The 15,070-nt window shown below is 37.4% G+C and overlaps 1 protein-coding gene across 1 annotated transcript in view; it reads left to right on the top strand.

Moving 5' to 3' along the window:
• The first annotated feature begins 939 nt into the window (after positions 1 to 939).
• The window catches only part of MUC5AC (mucin 5AC, oligomeric mucus/gel-forming), a 49,656-nt gene continuing 35,525 nt past the window's right edge, over positions 940 to 15,070 (top strand). Inside the window, exons 1-15 of the mRNA XM_069857121.1 lie at positions 940 to 1,042; positions 2,962 to 3,033; positions 4,454 to 4,525; positions 5,750 to 6,011; positions 6,985 to 7,099; positions 7,573 to 7,663; positions 8,031 to 8,143; positions 8,617 to 8,833; positions 9,176 to 9,301; positions 10,348 to 10,465; positions 11,308 to 11,446; positions 13,193 to 13,303; positions 13,722 to 13,791; positions 14,566 to 14,703; positions 14,785 to 14,949. Of these exons, the coding sequence (XP_069713222.1) occupies positions 970 to 1,042; positions 2,962 to 3,033; positions 4,454 to 4,525; positions 5,750 to 6,011; positions 6,985 to 7,099; positions 7,573 to 7,663; positions 8,031 to 8,143; positions 8,617 to 8,833; positions 9,176 to 9,301; positions 10,348 to 10,465; positions 11,308 to 11,446; positions 13,193 to 13,303; positions 13,722 to 13,791; positions 14,566 to 14,703; positions 14,785 to 14,949 (1,882 nt within the window). The 5' untranslated portion in view covers positions 940 to 969. The remainder of the gene's footprint in view (positions 1,043 to 2,961; positions 3,034 to 4,453; positions 4,526 to 5,749; positions 6,012 to 6,984; positions 7,100 to 7,572; positions 7,664 to 8,030; positions 8,144 to 8,616; positions 8,834 to 9,175; positions 9,302 to 10,347; positions 10,466 to 11,307; positions 11,447 to 13,192; positions 13,304 to 13,721; positions 13,792 to 14,565; positions 14,704 to 14,784; positions 14,950 to 15,070) is intronic.

The raw sequence follows: 15,070 nt of genomic DNA, 5'->3' as shown, positions 1-15,070 counted from the left end.
GATTATGAGGTCTGTCCTCCTACTGAAACACTGTGTTTCTCTGCACTCCAAGATAAAACACTATAGAAGATTAATTCACTAAAGTAATATAAATGTAAATAAATATATTAACATATTCACAAAATGTTGTTCAGTCTCTCATTGTTCCTAAGATAACGAACATTCCAAAGGACATTCCTGCAAATCATTCTTTTTGTGTCTTTAGGAACAGCAGTCACCAAGAAAAGCTGTATTTTTGCAGGTAGAAACAATCTAATTTGTTACAGCCAAATCATGCTTTCTCAAAAGGGAACCAGCTGATGTATCATTAAAACTGCCTATGTGAGAAGAATCCCTCAAGGAAAAGTCCATGCTGATTGAATGAATTTATGAAGGATTTTCACTGTGTAGTCCTGTGTTAGGTCTGGCCTGTGGATAAATGCTGACCTTAGATGGCTTCTGATTTCTCCATTTTGAAAGGAAAAGTAGCTACATAGATAGGTGTAAACTCACTAAAAAAAACCCACCTCTGTGTCAGATGGAACTTCTTTTGGTTTTCTGAGAAGTTAAGTTGCCATCAATTACTATAAGGAGGAAAATTTTTAAAAATTGAAATTATTAACTCCAAGCTCCAGGTGAAAAGTTACTCAGAAGTCCCTTAAATTGTATTTATCCCATAATATATAGCAATCTGGGAAGACCAACCCTGAGCAAAAATTCTTCGTGCTCACTTCTTGCCATTTCATCACGAAGCCCTACAGAAAGACTCCTCCTAGACTGCAAATACCTAAGGGAAAGTCAGAGCATCCTCTATTTACCTGTGCACCTGCAAAGGAAAACTAAAATGTCTGAAGCCCCACCTTTTAAGAACCTTGTGAAACAATCTGGGAACTGAGCCAAAACCTACTCTCTCACTATATAAGACTCAGGAGCATACAGGTATTTCCTCAGAGGCAGGTTGTTCGGTAGTTCCTACCGGACTTCCAGAAGATGGGCACAGGTGGTGGGACGCGAATATCACTATGGATATCAATACTAGCACTTGCCTTCATACACATCAAAGGTAGGAAGATTCACTTGCTTGGTGTTTTTGGTGTTTTTAGTGTTTTAAAGAATTTATAACCTGCTTCAGAGCTTGAAACGTATTTTCCCTTTGGCTTTGTGAATCTAATGAACCTGCTATCTTTATGCAAGATTTTCTTTTATGTTGCAAATACATTCCTTCCTAAGAAGAGGAAATTTACTTGCTTGAAAAATTATATTGTAGTTCATACTCTCACCCTGCTTTCTTCAGTCAAAATCTGAAATAGCTCCACTGAATTCAGTGGAACTCACTTGGAAGTCACATTTCTACCAAAATGCCTCAAAATTCACATTTAGCTTTTGAACTCCACCTCAAGGTGGGGCGGCGTTTCTAAACGCACAAGCCAAAAGGTGCAAAATTTGCTTTAGGAAGGAACAAGTCAATGGAGTCTGCTTGCATGCATTATTAATGGTTTTGCTTTATGTTTTATAAGCTGATGATACAGTATTTTAAAAACAAGGGATTTTGCTTGAAAATAAAGGACAACAGATTTTCGAAGTCTATCTCTTCTTACACATAAGGTTGCATAAAATCTTGTAGCATAGGGTTGTGTTTTGATGGGATAAAACCAAATGAAGTTGCCTTAAATATTCTAAGAGTGCACTTAGTACATACTTACAGATGAGTGTATATTTTTTCTACATATACTTCACCTGTTAATTTCCCCTAAAGTTTAAAGTCACAACAATGTTTGGGTTTAGTGCGTTTGATCTTAGATGCAGATTCTATTGCATTATTTCAGTTTTTCCTACTTCCAGGTAATTCCACACTAGCTCATGTTAAAATGTGGTAGTGTCAAAGAAGCCTATCAAAAGACTAGCTGTAGGCTTACCATCCCGTGCAATGGAAAGGGAATCCACATCTGGCATGAGACAGAGTCTTGTGGCCATAAAATGCATGGAGAGAGAAGCACAAAGCTCTGTGGGGATAGGCAATGGAGAGGAGCCCAGGAGCATTGAATGGTTCATAGCTTAAAAATGGGCATAATGTGTCCTTCCAACACCACCTGGGGCAAAAATGAAGGGACTTGGGGAGCTCCCTGCAGCTCTGCTTTTCAGCATTAGCCCCTCTAGTGGTGCTACCCACAGGCTGCCCATGTGGGATGCAGCAGGGAGTGAGCCTGACTTTTCGGTTTTCTCCAGCCTCCTTTGTGACCTGCCCTCTAATGAGCTCTCACAAAGTGGTGCATTGAAAGTCCCTGCAGCTTCTGCAGATTTTGTGTGTATTCTTATTCTGCTGCTGCAGTGCAATGGATGAAAAACAGTTTCTTGGCTGGAAACAAAAAGTTTTGCTTTTGAGCAAAATCAACAGTGACAAATGCATTTATCGGAAAGACCTGTTTCTGCGAGGCTTGTGTGTTTGTTTCCCTTCTGCTGCTTATTACAAAAAAGTACTTGAAACTTTAAAGAGTAACTTTGCATTTCAGTACAAGAGCACAAAGATCAGTCCTCCAACTCTAAAACAAATTCTTCCTGTACAGAAGGGTCCTATTTTTAAAGCCCTCTGGCTAGACAAATGGTTTTACTGATGCTTAAAGCACAAGATAATCATAAAAACTAAGAAAATTAAGTCCTTCATCTGAAAAGCTTATAAGGTGTACTGTGACAATAACAGAATAAGGATCTGCTCAATTTATCATAGGCATGTTTTTAATAGCTTCCCTGTAGTAATTTATTAGGAAAAAAACCAAACCGAAACCCAAAACTGAAGGAGTGGCATCATTATGGTTAAATGAAGTACAGGTCCTGTTGCAAATCTGACCTCCTGTACATGAATATAGCTTTGCTGATTTTTGATTTACTGACTGTTTCATGTTTAGCAGATATAACTGAGAAACAATGAGGGAACTCAAGAAAATTAGACATTAACATTTTCCTCCTCCATTCTTCTTGATACAGTTGAAGCCCAGGATGATGAACAAATATCAAAATCAAACTATGATTCTTCACCCATCCTGCAGCGACAAAAACGTAAATATTTTTATACTTATCTACTTCTAAGATTTTGCCCCAAATTAGAGTGATAAATAATGAATTTACTAGAATCTTATCCTAGCTAGAACACGTTTTCTCTTCCTCCCCCACCTACTCCCTCCCACCCCCACCCCCCCCAAAAAAAGAAGGAGAATTCCTTTGTACCCTATATCCAATTCACAGCCAATCTCTGACAGCTCTAAACTGGAGAACTTCCTCTGAGGCCTGGCCCAGGGGAACTGGTCTACTGATATGATATAGTTATCTAATCTTTAACTTCATGAAAGATGTATACTTTCTATCTAAAAGCATATTTTCAGTAGAGGTGTGTATATACATACATGAAACCAAGGTATTTGCTACTAGGTAATAAAAGATACATTTTTTATGCTAGATCAAGATGACTGCATTACCATAAGAGAATAAGAAAACTAGCTGCAAAATCATTCATGACACATAACTGTACAGAGCAAACACCATAAATATATAGAATAAGATAAGGGTGGAAGGATACAATGCTGACTGTATTAGGATACAATGCTGACTGGTGTATTAGTGATGATAGGAGGAAACTATTAATCATTAGGCCTGTCCTGCAATCTGCTATTTGTGAAGTTACTAGCTGGCAATTAAAATAGTGGTAAACTCAACTGAAAGTGTACCACAATCTACACTTCGGAAACCATAAAATTCTATGATTTCAATACTTTCAAGGGAGAAACTGCATCAATTCCCCATACTTTCATGTTAAGAAAATCGCATTGCAGTTTCTCTAAGTATTCTATCCCTTTCATTGCTGGATCCAAAGAGAAAATAGTGGATTTGGACACAGAAAATTTAGGGCTGGATCCTACCAACAGAAGTCTTTGCATGAACAGTACACAATTAAAGTTTCACAGAATTTAAACTGCTTTAAAAAAATAAATCTGTTTAGAGTTTGTTGTACAAGTGTGCATGTCTCAGCCCAAGGATGTCAGCTTCAGGAAAAAGTCAGCTGCATTTTTCATCCTCATTTTCTAATATTCAGTAATTTTTTGTTTTGAAGTGTACTGAAGCAAAGGTTCAGATGTAAACATCAGCACTGCTTTTTCTACATTATTATGTGCTTTAAGGATCAGATTGGTGATTTTGAGTTAAGAAAGAACATCAGGGCCAGCATCAAATATGAGTCTTGAATAAATAATGGAAGAAAGTGCTACAGCAAAAGACCATAGTCTTTGGGATTTGGCTGTTAGTGAAATATGTAGAAAGACCAAATGCAAAGCGCTATGTGAAAACCACCAGTAAAACCTTGTGGAAACTTCCTCCTAGAGTGTAGCTAGAAGTAGGAAATGTTAATCTCTAAAGAGACTAGGCAATCTGTATCCATTTTTTAGGACTTCTAATAAAATTAAAGTTGATCTATTTTTCCCTCAAGAATTTCCACCACCTTCGAAATATCACGAAGTGACAATGATCCCACCTTTTCAAAATACACTGAAGTTAAAGGGTAAGTTAAACAAATGGCACAATTCATATCTTTGTTCTTGTTAATCACACAGGTAGAATGTGTGATGGAGTGACTGAAGAGATTAATAAATTAATAAATTCTTTATTAATCTCCTTTATTAAGATCCTTTAGCATCATGAAATAAGAAATTAACAAGACGAGTAGTCTCAGTTCATCAGGTTCTTTTTATTTTTGTATTTTTATATATGTATAAATAATACCAAGTTAAAACACACACAGTAAAGAGAGGGAAATAATATAACGTTCAAAGCACAGGTGAGACACCTTATCTAGGGTATAAGGTACAATTCCGACTAGCCATGTTCAAGTAGAGCAAGTGCAAATCTGGAAGAGATGCAGAGAGGGGCTATGACGATAATCGGGAAGATAGGAGACCCTGCTTGTAAGGAAATAAAGACCGATAAGAGATTTCTATAATGGGTGGGGAAGGAGAGGGAGGTAGGACTTTTTCAAGGTGAAGCGTAATACTGGCACAGGAACAACCAGGCGCACATGAGACAAGAATACATTTTGGAAGATGGTGGCAAAAGTCTTCCAAGCATTCAAAGGTGTGATTATGAGTGGTTTCCCCCTAGTAGGAGTACCAGCCTTTTTTAAACTAACTTTAAACCAGTTTTATGGTGAAACTTTAGAACTTCATATATTTAGGAAAGGATTTATAGAATATGGCTGTCAGCAGAGCAAAATCATTGGAAACAGTAACCCAGGAGGTTTCTTCCAATCTAAGGCCCTATATCCTGACACAAAACAGGGGGCAGGACAAGAGGGAATGGCCTCAAGCTCTGCCAGGGGAGGTTCAGGCTTGACATCAGGAAAAAATTTTTCATGGGAAGGGTCATTGGGCATTGGAACAGGCTGCCCAGGGAGATAGTTGAGCCACCTTCCCTGGAGGTGTTTAAAAGATGGGTGGATGAGGTGCTGAGGGGCATGGTTTAGTGACTGATAGGAATGGTTGGACTCGATGATCCTGGGGGTCTTTTCTAACCCTGTGATTCTGTGATTCTGTGAAAACAGGTTAAACACAAAAGATAATTGAACTAAATAAATAACCAATCAATAAATAAATAGTTTGAAATGAAGGGTAACAGAAGATGGTCTTTTCAGACAGAGGCTAGTGAAAGAAATAAAAGGGGAAAAGGAACTAAAGGGACAGTATCTACAACAAACTACAGCAAATTCTTACTACTTATTTTGAATCCACAGCTGGCAACCCCTCTCACAATGGACGTGTGTGCAGCACGTGGGGTAACTTCCACTTCAAGACCTTTGATGGGGACATCTTTTACTTCCCTGGGGTCTGCAATTACATCTTCACATCCAACTGCAAATCTCCTTATGAGGACTTCAACATCCAAATTAGGCGTGCAATGGTGAAAAATGCTACCATGATCACTCACGTCATCATGAAGCTGGAAGGAACTGTGATTGAACTGACACGTGGCTCTGTCCTGCTTGATGGCAAATTGTATGTTCATAACATGAAATTGCTGTCACCGCTGTCACTCCCAGAGGGCTCTTTGAGCAAGCTTCCCTTTCCTTCATCTGAAATCACATTGCTCCCAAGCAGCTGGAGGTCTCAGGTCAACAAAATAAATATCAACAAAAATAAGAGGGCCTGAGAGTGAGCCAAGTGCCACTTCAGTAGATTATTCCTGTGTCCATTTTTTTCCGATGACCTATATCCCAGATGCTGCTTCACTGCTGCAATCGTGTATATATGTATACACATACAATTGAATTTACAAGCTGTATTTACTAAAAGTATTAGGATTTTTTTGACAGCTTTTGTCCTTGCACTGAACAGTATGCTGTTAAGCAGTGACTGCAACTTGTACCTGCGCTCACTTAAAATGAGCAGGTCTGAAAATTTGCTATCTATGTAACAATGGAGCATTGACTTTGGCATGGGGTGTAAAACCTGTCCAAATGCCTGGGTAAATATTTGGGCAGCTCTCCCACAGTGAGTTGTGTATAAAACAGCCACATATAGTGAGCTAGTCTAAAGGTTATGTTTGGTACACCTTCGTGAATGGCACTCATGTTACAGAAAGCCTAAAGAGTCTATCCCTTTATTATCAAGAGCTTTAAGGGGTAAATAACAATATCCTGAAGCAGACTGCCGACAAAATGGAACCTCCCAGCACTTTTTGGAACAACGCAACCAGAGACACTTGTCAACATTTGACCTATTAAAACATCATTAACAGAGATAACCAAAAGGAACAAGGCTGATCCATTTGTAAAAAAGAGAAGCAATTGTGTAGGAAATAGCCCTAAAGTTACAAACCTGTGTTGTCTGGTTTTAGTTTCTGTTCTGACTAATTCCCTCACCTATGCATGTTGAAGCTTCTCAAATGTAACCAGAGAGGATATCAATGTGGATATTCCATGGATATTCTGTCCCTACCTCCGCTGAATTACAGTTATTTATTTCCCAGGGTTCAGATGCCCTACAGCCATATGGGAATCTTGATAGACAGAAGTAACAATTATTTGAAAGTTTCTGCGAAGATGGGACTGACCTTCCTTTGGAATGAAGAGGATGCCCTCCTGGTAAGAAAATGTCAAAAACATTGCGGAAATAATGTATTTTGAAAATAGCCTGTTCACATCTTTGTAGTCTTAATCAGCTAGGTAGGCATCAGTTACTTTTAGATTTGTGTCTATTATTAATGCATTGTTCTGTCTTCCAGTCTTTTCCCAGTTTCCCATTTTTCCCAATTAGCTCACCTCTGGATCAAGACCCATACTTATAATGCCCCCAACTCACAGTGAAGTATTCCTCATATTCCAGACCTAGCAATGCACTGATATTTACAGCCCCAGGGCTAGAAAAAGACAAGATTTTCTTAGTGGTCACTGACCTTCCCCATGGTGCCTACCTTATTACCACATGACAGACTCTGCACAGCATACGTATTTCTAATTTTGAGTACATAACCAATATTGATGTAGGCTGTGTTCCTAACCATCAAGACTGACATTTTATGAACCTAAATTCTCTTTCCTCATTTTTTTTTTTTTAGGTGGAACTAGATAAGAAATATGCCAATCAAACTTGTGGACTTTGTGGGGACTTCAATGGAATTCCAAGTAGCAATGAATTTATTTCAGATAGTAAGTAATAAGAAGCATTATTAAGTATTGGCACTTCGTTATTCTTCCTTACAAAATTAGTAATACTTCTTTATGTTATTTCTACAATGTTAATTAAGTATGGAGTTTGGGGTTTGAAATGTAATAGGCTACTTCCAGCACTGTTAGAGCCTTTAAGACCTGCTACATGTAACTTTCTACTTGTTTTCAATAGTTTGGATCCAGTTCCCTGTATACCTTCTTCATTTCCTTCTGCCTTTCATATTTAGTGATATTATTTGGTAATCACCATTCATGTCATAGTCGGTAGTGACACAGGAGAAAATATCTCCATGAAAAGCCAGTAAATTAATAAATATTAGTCTAATATTTGGACTTCATTTTACAGATATAAAACTGACTCCCATACAGTTTGGGAATAGGCAGAAGATGGATGGACCCACAGAGCAGTGTGCTGATCCTACTCCTCCTGCTGTTCTGTCAAACTGCTCATCTGAATTTGTAAGAACCTCTCTCTCAAAACTTGTTTTCTAAGAGTAAAATACATAGTCCTTGTCTTAGGTGAAAATTTGTTAGAATTGGGAAAAATATAGCACAGATATGACTCAACAGCAGATTTGGAAAGAAGATTTTTCTAAATTTCATCTTTTATTCTTTGCTAAGAAGTTACATTCCCCTTCCAAGAGAAGACTGGATATTTTCATGAAAGAGAAATTCAATGAGGATTTCTTAATGCAATGAAATTGTATAATGCTTGGGAAGTCTAGTGAGCTGATGGTAACTCAAGATACGGGAAGATATGGGAGTACTTGTTCTGTTGTTATACTTTTCCCTAAACATCTACTTGTGGCTACTGTGGGACAGGTTTCTAGACCAACCAGGTGGACATTTGCCTTTTCTTCTGCTACATGCCTGAAATAATTAATTTGATATTTTCTAAACTCTTGTTTTACCCTCCCTGTTTTGCCTCCTAGGCTTCTATCTGTGAGACAGTATTAACCAGTAAAGCATTTACAGCCTGTAATGCACTTGTGAATGTTCAGGACTACATTGAAACTTGCATACAAGACCTATGCCACTGTGACAGCTCTATGGCTGATTTCTGCATGTGCAACACCTTTGCTGAATACTCCCGGCAGTGTGCTCATGCAGGTGGACAGCCTTTGAACTGGAGAACCTCAGAACTGTGTCGTAAGTATCTCAGGACTTTTACTTGTGCTTCCTACCCGTTTCTAGTAAACTTCAAATATGTGATTTTTTTTTGCCTCAAGACAACAGCTAGTTAAAGGTGCATGTAATTTTCATTAAATCAATTTTAACCTGAGCATACTCAAGACCTTGGCAATATGAAAGTCTAGAAGATTTTGCATTACTAACACGTTTTGATATATATCAGGAAGTCTAAAAGGTTGCAGCCTACACTTTTATCAGGATTTCCCATTACATCTTGACAGAAAATATCCTAAGTTGCAAATACCGTTTTCTCAACATTTCAAAGGAGAAGTCGGCATTAAAATACTCTTCTACTTTCAGCCAAATCATGCCCTTTCAACATGCAACATCAAGAATGTGGCTCCCCCTGCACTGACACATGCAGCAACCCAGAACGATCTGCACTTTGTGAAGATCACTGTACAGATGGCTGCATCTGTCCTCCAGGTAAGCTTATTTCCTGCTCTTTTCTCATAGAAAACTTACCTGTACAAAGGTAACCACTTTCCCACTCTACATCATTCTCACCACATCATTGCTGTTATTGTTTCTATTCAGATTACTAAAAAAAGCCCATTTAAACAACAAAGGTGCCTGACATGTCACATAATGACTTAACTGAGAATAAAATATTCCCCTCTTAACAACAGAGGAAGTCTTCTATTATCAGTATCCATATTCAGTTAACAGGAAGTATGTAATTTTTTGCAATATTTTGGCCACAGTGACAACTCCTGGTGTTATCAGAGCTGTGTTTGGTTCCCCAAATCACCAACAAGGAGTTTAAAGGTTTAGTGTTTGATGGGAACGGTTGGACTTGATGATCCGGTGGGTCTCTTCCAACCTGGTTATTCTGTGATTCTGTGATTCTGTGATTCTGTGATTCTGTGATTCTGTAAAGAGTACTAGACAGTATGTAAAATCTGGCACCTCAGAGAGTTATGCAGGAGAATATCAGTACAAGACAAACAACGCAAATATGTTCTCTTTTTGTACACCTGCTTCTGGGACTGAGAATTGTTACTGTTGTGAGGGAATTCATGGCAGGATCTTCACTCCTTGCACCTCTTCTGCCCAGCCATCATGACATCTCACAGAATTCACCATCACTTGTTTGTATCATAGCATTGATTTCTCTTAGATAATCCTCTACCTTTGGGTATAAAAATATTTACTGTACAAATATGTCCTTGGACAGTCTTACAAATTATTCATCTTTTCCACCTCATTATCTAGTAATTTTAATGAAGTCTGTAACAGAAAGGTATTTCTCTAGAGGTCTCTTTTCATCACCCTAAGATTTTAGATAGTTTTCAATGTAATATAGTCCTTCAATCCCCACATAGCTGGCATCCTATTTTTTTAAATTACTTTCTATTCATGCTCTCTGTAATACAGAGGAAATGGAACATGATTTCAGGCATCTGCCACATATGTGTACAAAGGCATGTTCTGAAGAGCACAGAATGTGTAACAGACATTTCTTTCCCTAGGAATGGTATTCGATGACATTAATGGTGCTGGCTGCATCCCCCGTAAAGAATGCCACTGTACCTATGAAGGTGAAACTTATGCTCCTCGTGCCTCCTTCTCATCTAAGTGCAGATCATGGTAACGCACTCCCTTTTTCATATTTCTTTTTAGGTACGTTTCACAAACATTTTGAAGACAGGGAAAAATTGCTAATTTCCCCTTAGAAAGAAATGAGGAACTACTTTTCAACTGATGTTCCTTGATTACACATTCTTAGATGACAGCTAAATCTCTATTTCTTCCTCACACTTGGAAGCAAAAATTTGAGTTTGGACACAGGCACTCCAATTTCAAGACCAATAATTAAAGGATACAATCAAATTCAAACAAAAAAAAATGTGAATTACTGTGTTACGTCCTTTGTAGCACTACTGTATAATACTAGGATGCTCATGTAAATAGCATGGAAAATGTGAAATTTAGGGACACGTTGCATTAGACTGAGTAGAAGACCACATTTGAGAGGCATGTTTGACGGACATGATATATACTTTTGCAATATCACTATAATTACTGAAGCATCATTGCGTAAGTGCATGCAAATGCACCCACCTACCTATGAATACAAGAACCATAAACATGCATGCTGTTTTCCAAACAATACTTAACATATTTGAAGCTTAAGCCATTCTAATGGTGATGAGCGGTGACCCTTCATGTGTAGCAGAATGTATGCAAGGTTCACCAGGACTGAATTTTGCCCAAAGACTGGAAATGAACAGCAATATTAAAAAAAATATATTACTAATATAAATGTGCCTGCCCCATATAATTATCCTGAGATTTTAAAACAATGTTGTTTTCTTTGATGGCATGATCAATGCTTCAAGAGGAAAATTAAGGCATGAACTGCTCTCATGATCTCTCATTTAATTTACACTTATATTACCCAAGGTTACTGAATGTCTTCTTCATTTCAGTACCTGTGTTGGAGGTGAATGGTCTTGTGTCACCCAGTCATGCCCTGGGACTTGCAGTATTGGAGGAGGCTCCCACATTTCAACATTTGATGAGAAACATTATTCCTTCTTTGGAGACTGTAGCTATGTCCTAACCAAGGTAAAAAATAATCACAATCCTTGCTAAAGCAATATGCTAAAAGAAAATGCTTTTATTACACAGAACTACTGGCAATCAAATCAACCTTCTGAAATGTAGAGGGTCAACATGGAGCCTTAAATGGATATCATGGGGCTTTCTATTAGGGTTATACTAAGTAAACATATTGTAGTAGTTCTGTGTTCTTTGATCATGTTTAAGAATTGTGCTGAGTTTTTAGGTTTCATGAAACAATCTCCATGTTTCCATTAATTTTTTAAATAAATATCACCTGTCTTGTGTTTTATAACTACTTTTTTCTGAGAAATGTGCTTATTACCTCCATTGGGGCTGTTCTTTTTCTCATAGTTAATATAGTCCAATAGCTTATTTGATTAACAGTATTCATAATGGAGTTATTGTTACACAGAATTCATAGCATAGGAGTTATTTCATTAACATGATTGACCTTCCAACCTGTCTTTCCCAGAAAATACAGAATATTCTACAGTTTAAAAGCAAAAAGCTAAGAAACTAAAAGGAAAATGTGAAGAAGCCATACATGCATTCTAAAACTCAAATTAGAAATTGATGACCTACAAAAATACCTAAGATTTACTGGGGTTTTCAGGAATGATTCTGAGTAGATGTATCTAAAACAATGACTGCAGATTTGCAGACTTCAGAACCATGGATATATATTATTATTTATTGCTATCAGAGGAGTAATGTAAAAATTTTCCTAAAGACTTCATATTAAATAAAATCTGTTCTCAAAAAGCTCAAACTAAATATTATCAAGAAATAGAACCATAAATACATAGAAATGAGCTAGAATCAGGTAATTTAGAAATAGACTAGACTAAATCAATGAAAGTTTTTGATGATATTCACAGGCACTTGTCTCAATCCACAAGGGAACTATAGATCATACTTACACGTTAAATTCCCCTTTTGGCACTGGCACATAGAGTTAGATTCTCAGAGATTCTAGAGTAACAGAAAACCTCTAAACTTGGACACAAAAGGTCAAAAAGCCCAAAATTTTAACATTAAATTTTTAGATGGCTGTAATGCTGCATCTCAGCTGCCCTCATTTTAACCTTCAGTATGCCAAGAGACTGATAAAACATGTTCAGAATTACAGCCTTCTGTTTCTCTGTAATGTCTTAGTCTTCAGGCAAACTTCGAATACAGGTCACAGAACACAGCTCAATGAAAATCAGAACAAAGAGAAAAAAATAATTTTGCCTTTAATCAGTACCTCAGTGAACAGTAATTTTAGCTTAACATTCTCCTGTGAGAAGACGTTTAAATTCTTCCCACCTGTTGGAAGAATGTCCAAATCATCAGGCTCTTTCATAACCTATGCAGTGCAGAAGAGACTGGAAACTATTTATCTTCTGTCCCAGGTAAACACCATAACCAACAGGCTAGAAAAGGCACACTTCCTTCTTTTTCTCTAGCATATTAAATTATAATTACCTAAACATTAAGAACTAGCATAACCTAAATATTAAGGAGTTTTAATGTTCAGTTTAACAACTAACTTGCCCTTAAATGTCATAAGTAATGGAGAGCTTCCACTGTGCAGACTTAATGAATTCCAGCTTACTTGGTCACTGTACACTCATATGTAAGAATATATGAACATGAAGAAAAGGAATAAATAGTATTTTAAAAGGCTCACTTTTTTAAGAATGTCATTTGAATGTGAAAGTTTTTAACATAATCCTTTTAACAACATATTTTGTTTTCTTCTTCTAGCTCTGTGACAGCAATGAATTCACTGTTCTGGGAGATATCCACAAATGTGGCCTGACTGACACTGAGACATGCCTCAAGGGTATAGCCATCAGCTTAAATGGAGGACAAACTGTAAGTAGCAAACGTAGATAACAAACATTCCGCAGAGATGTTTTGAAAGCTTAATAGACAAGCGGTTTGCAAACAGCATATAACAGCACAGACAAGAAATCTGCACTGATTTTTTTTTGTTGTTGTTTTATCTCATTTGAACATTATTCAAAGAAGAATTAGGAAGAAATTAGGTACATTGGAAGTCAAGATCCTATCAGTTCCCTGTCATGTAGTTATCTTTGGAATTTTGCTTGTGTCTGACAGTCAGTGGATGGGAATAATGAAGATTAAAGAAATAGTATAGGAATCAGAATGTCATCACAGTCTCCCTTCCCTTTTTTTTTTTTCCTTTATCCTGAATAATACCAGATAGAAAACATTTGGGAAATGTTTTTCCTAAATATGCTCAATAATTACTGCCTTCTTTTGTGGACAGAACATCGTGATCCAGTCGTCTGGCAGTGTATTTGTGAATATGATCTACACACAGCTGCCATTCTCTGCAGGTAAGTTCCTTTGGAAGATTTCTATGATGTTTCTCATTTTTCACTTTAAAATACTATCACATCAGTTAATCTAAAGCCAAATTCTACCTTTGGTTACACTGAAGCAAACCCAAGGTACTTCAATTACCTAAGTACTCCAATTAATTTTAAAAGTAATGTGGTTTGTCCACTGAACCCTTAAAATTTTAGCAAAGTTATGGTCTAATTTTAAGCAATATCAAATTAAATGGAGATTCAATTCAAGCAAATAGTACCATTGCATACTTCCAGATCCTAACATTGGAAAAATTCTGAAACGTAAGAGGACACCAACATCTCAAGTTGTTTAGTTTCCTGGATTCCCTCTGTCCCTTTGCTCACATTCATCACTGCAGAGTTCCTTTCATGACAGTTGTTCTCAAATTCTACTGCACCTGAACAGAAAGTAAACCTTGAAAGGACAGAACAGGTCCTGCTTGGAGTCCACCACTAAATCATGCTATCTAATTTTCATCAGGCTAAGGTGGTCTTTCAAACAGCAGCAGAGCTGTATGTTCTTCCTCTAATTTTAAAACACCTGACAGAAATTGGACATTTTTTTAAAACATGTATTGTTCATAATAAAGACAGCCTGCTTTGGTGCTGGATTCAAAATCTTATACGGCTCACGTTTCTTCCAGTTCTCCAGAAATTAGGATCATATCAAACAGCTGTAGAATCCCTCTATATAATGAACAGCTATTTCAACTGCTCAGCTGATACAAAATTGTAACTCTTATGTTCTTATGTCTCTAGCAAATGTCACCATCTTCAGACCATCATCTTTCTTCATCATTCTGCAAACAACATTTGGTCTTCAGCTGCAGGTTCAGCTCATGCCTCTCATGCAAGTTTTTATTGACTTAGACCCATCACATAAAGGGCAGACCTGTGGTAAGTGATCTTATAACAACTGCCTTCAACAGCATACCTCATTCTGTAGGAGACTTTCACAGCCCACCCATTTCCTTTTAGGTCTCTGTGGAAACTTCAATGACATCCAGACAGATGATTTTAAAACCACCAGTGGTGTAATAGAGGGTACTTCAGCTGCCTTTGGCAATACTTGGAAAACTCGGGCTGATTGTCCTGATGCCAAAATTACCTTTGAAAACCCCTGTACCGTCAGCATACAAAATGGTAAGCTCGGCATATGGTGATTTCTGTTCTCTTTTGTGATGGGATGTAGGAATAAGCTGATCAATTGCCAAGCAGTTTACCAAAATAACAGTGGACCATTTGTACACACACCATTTTCCTC

The sequence above is a fragment of the Phaenicophaeus curvirostris genome, chromosome 5, assembly GCF_032191515.1.
Source record: "Phaenicophaeus curvirostris isolate KB17595 chromosome 5, BPBGC_Pcur_1.0, whole genome shotgun sequence".
In the NCBI taxonomy this organism is placed as follows: domain Eukaryota; kingdom Metazoa; phylum Chordata; class Aves; order Cuculiformes; family Cuculidae; genus Phaenicophaeus; species Phaenicophaeus curvirostris.
Note: the sequence above shows the minus strand (reverse complement) of the source record. Positions and strands in the feature narration are given on the sequence as shown.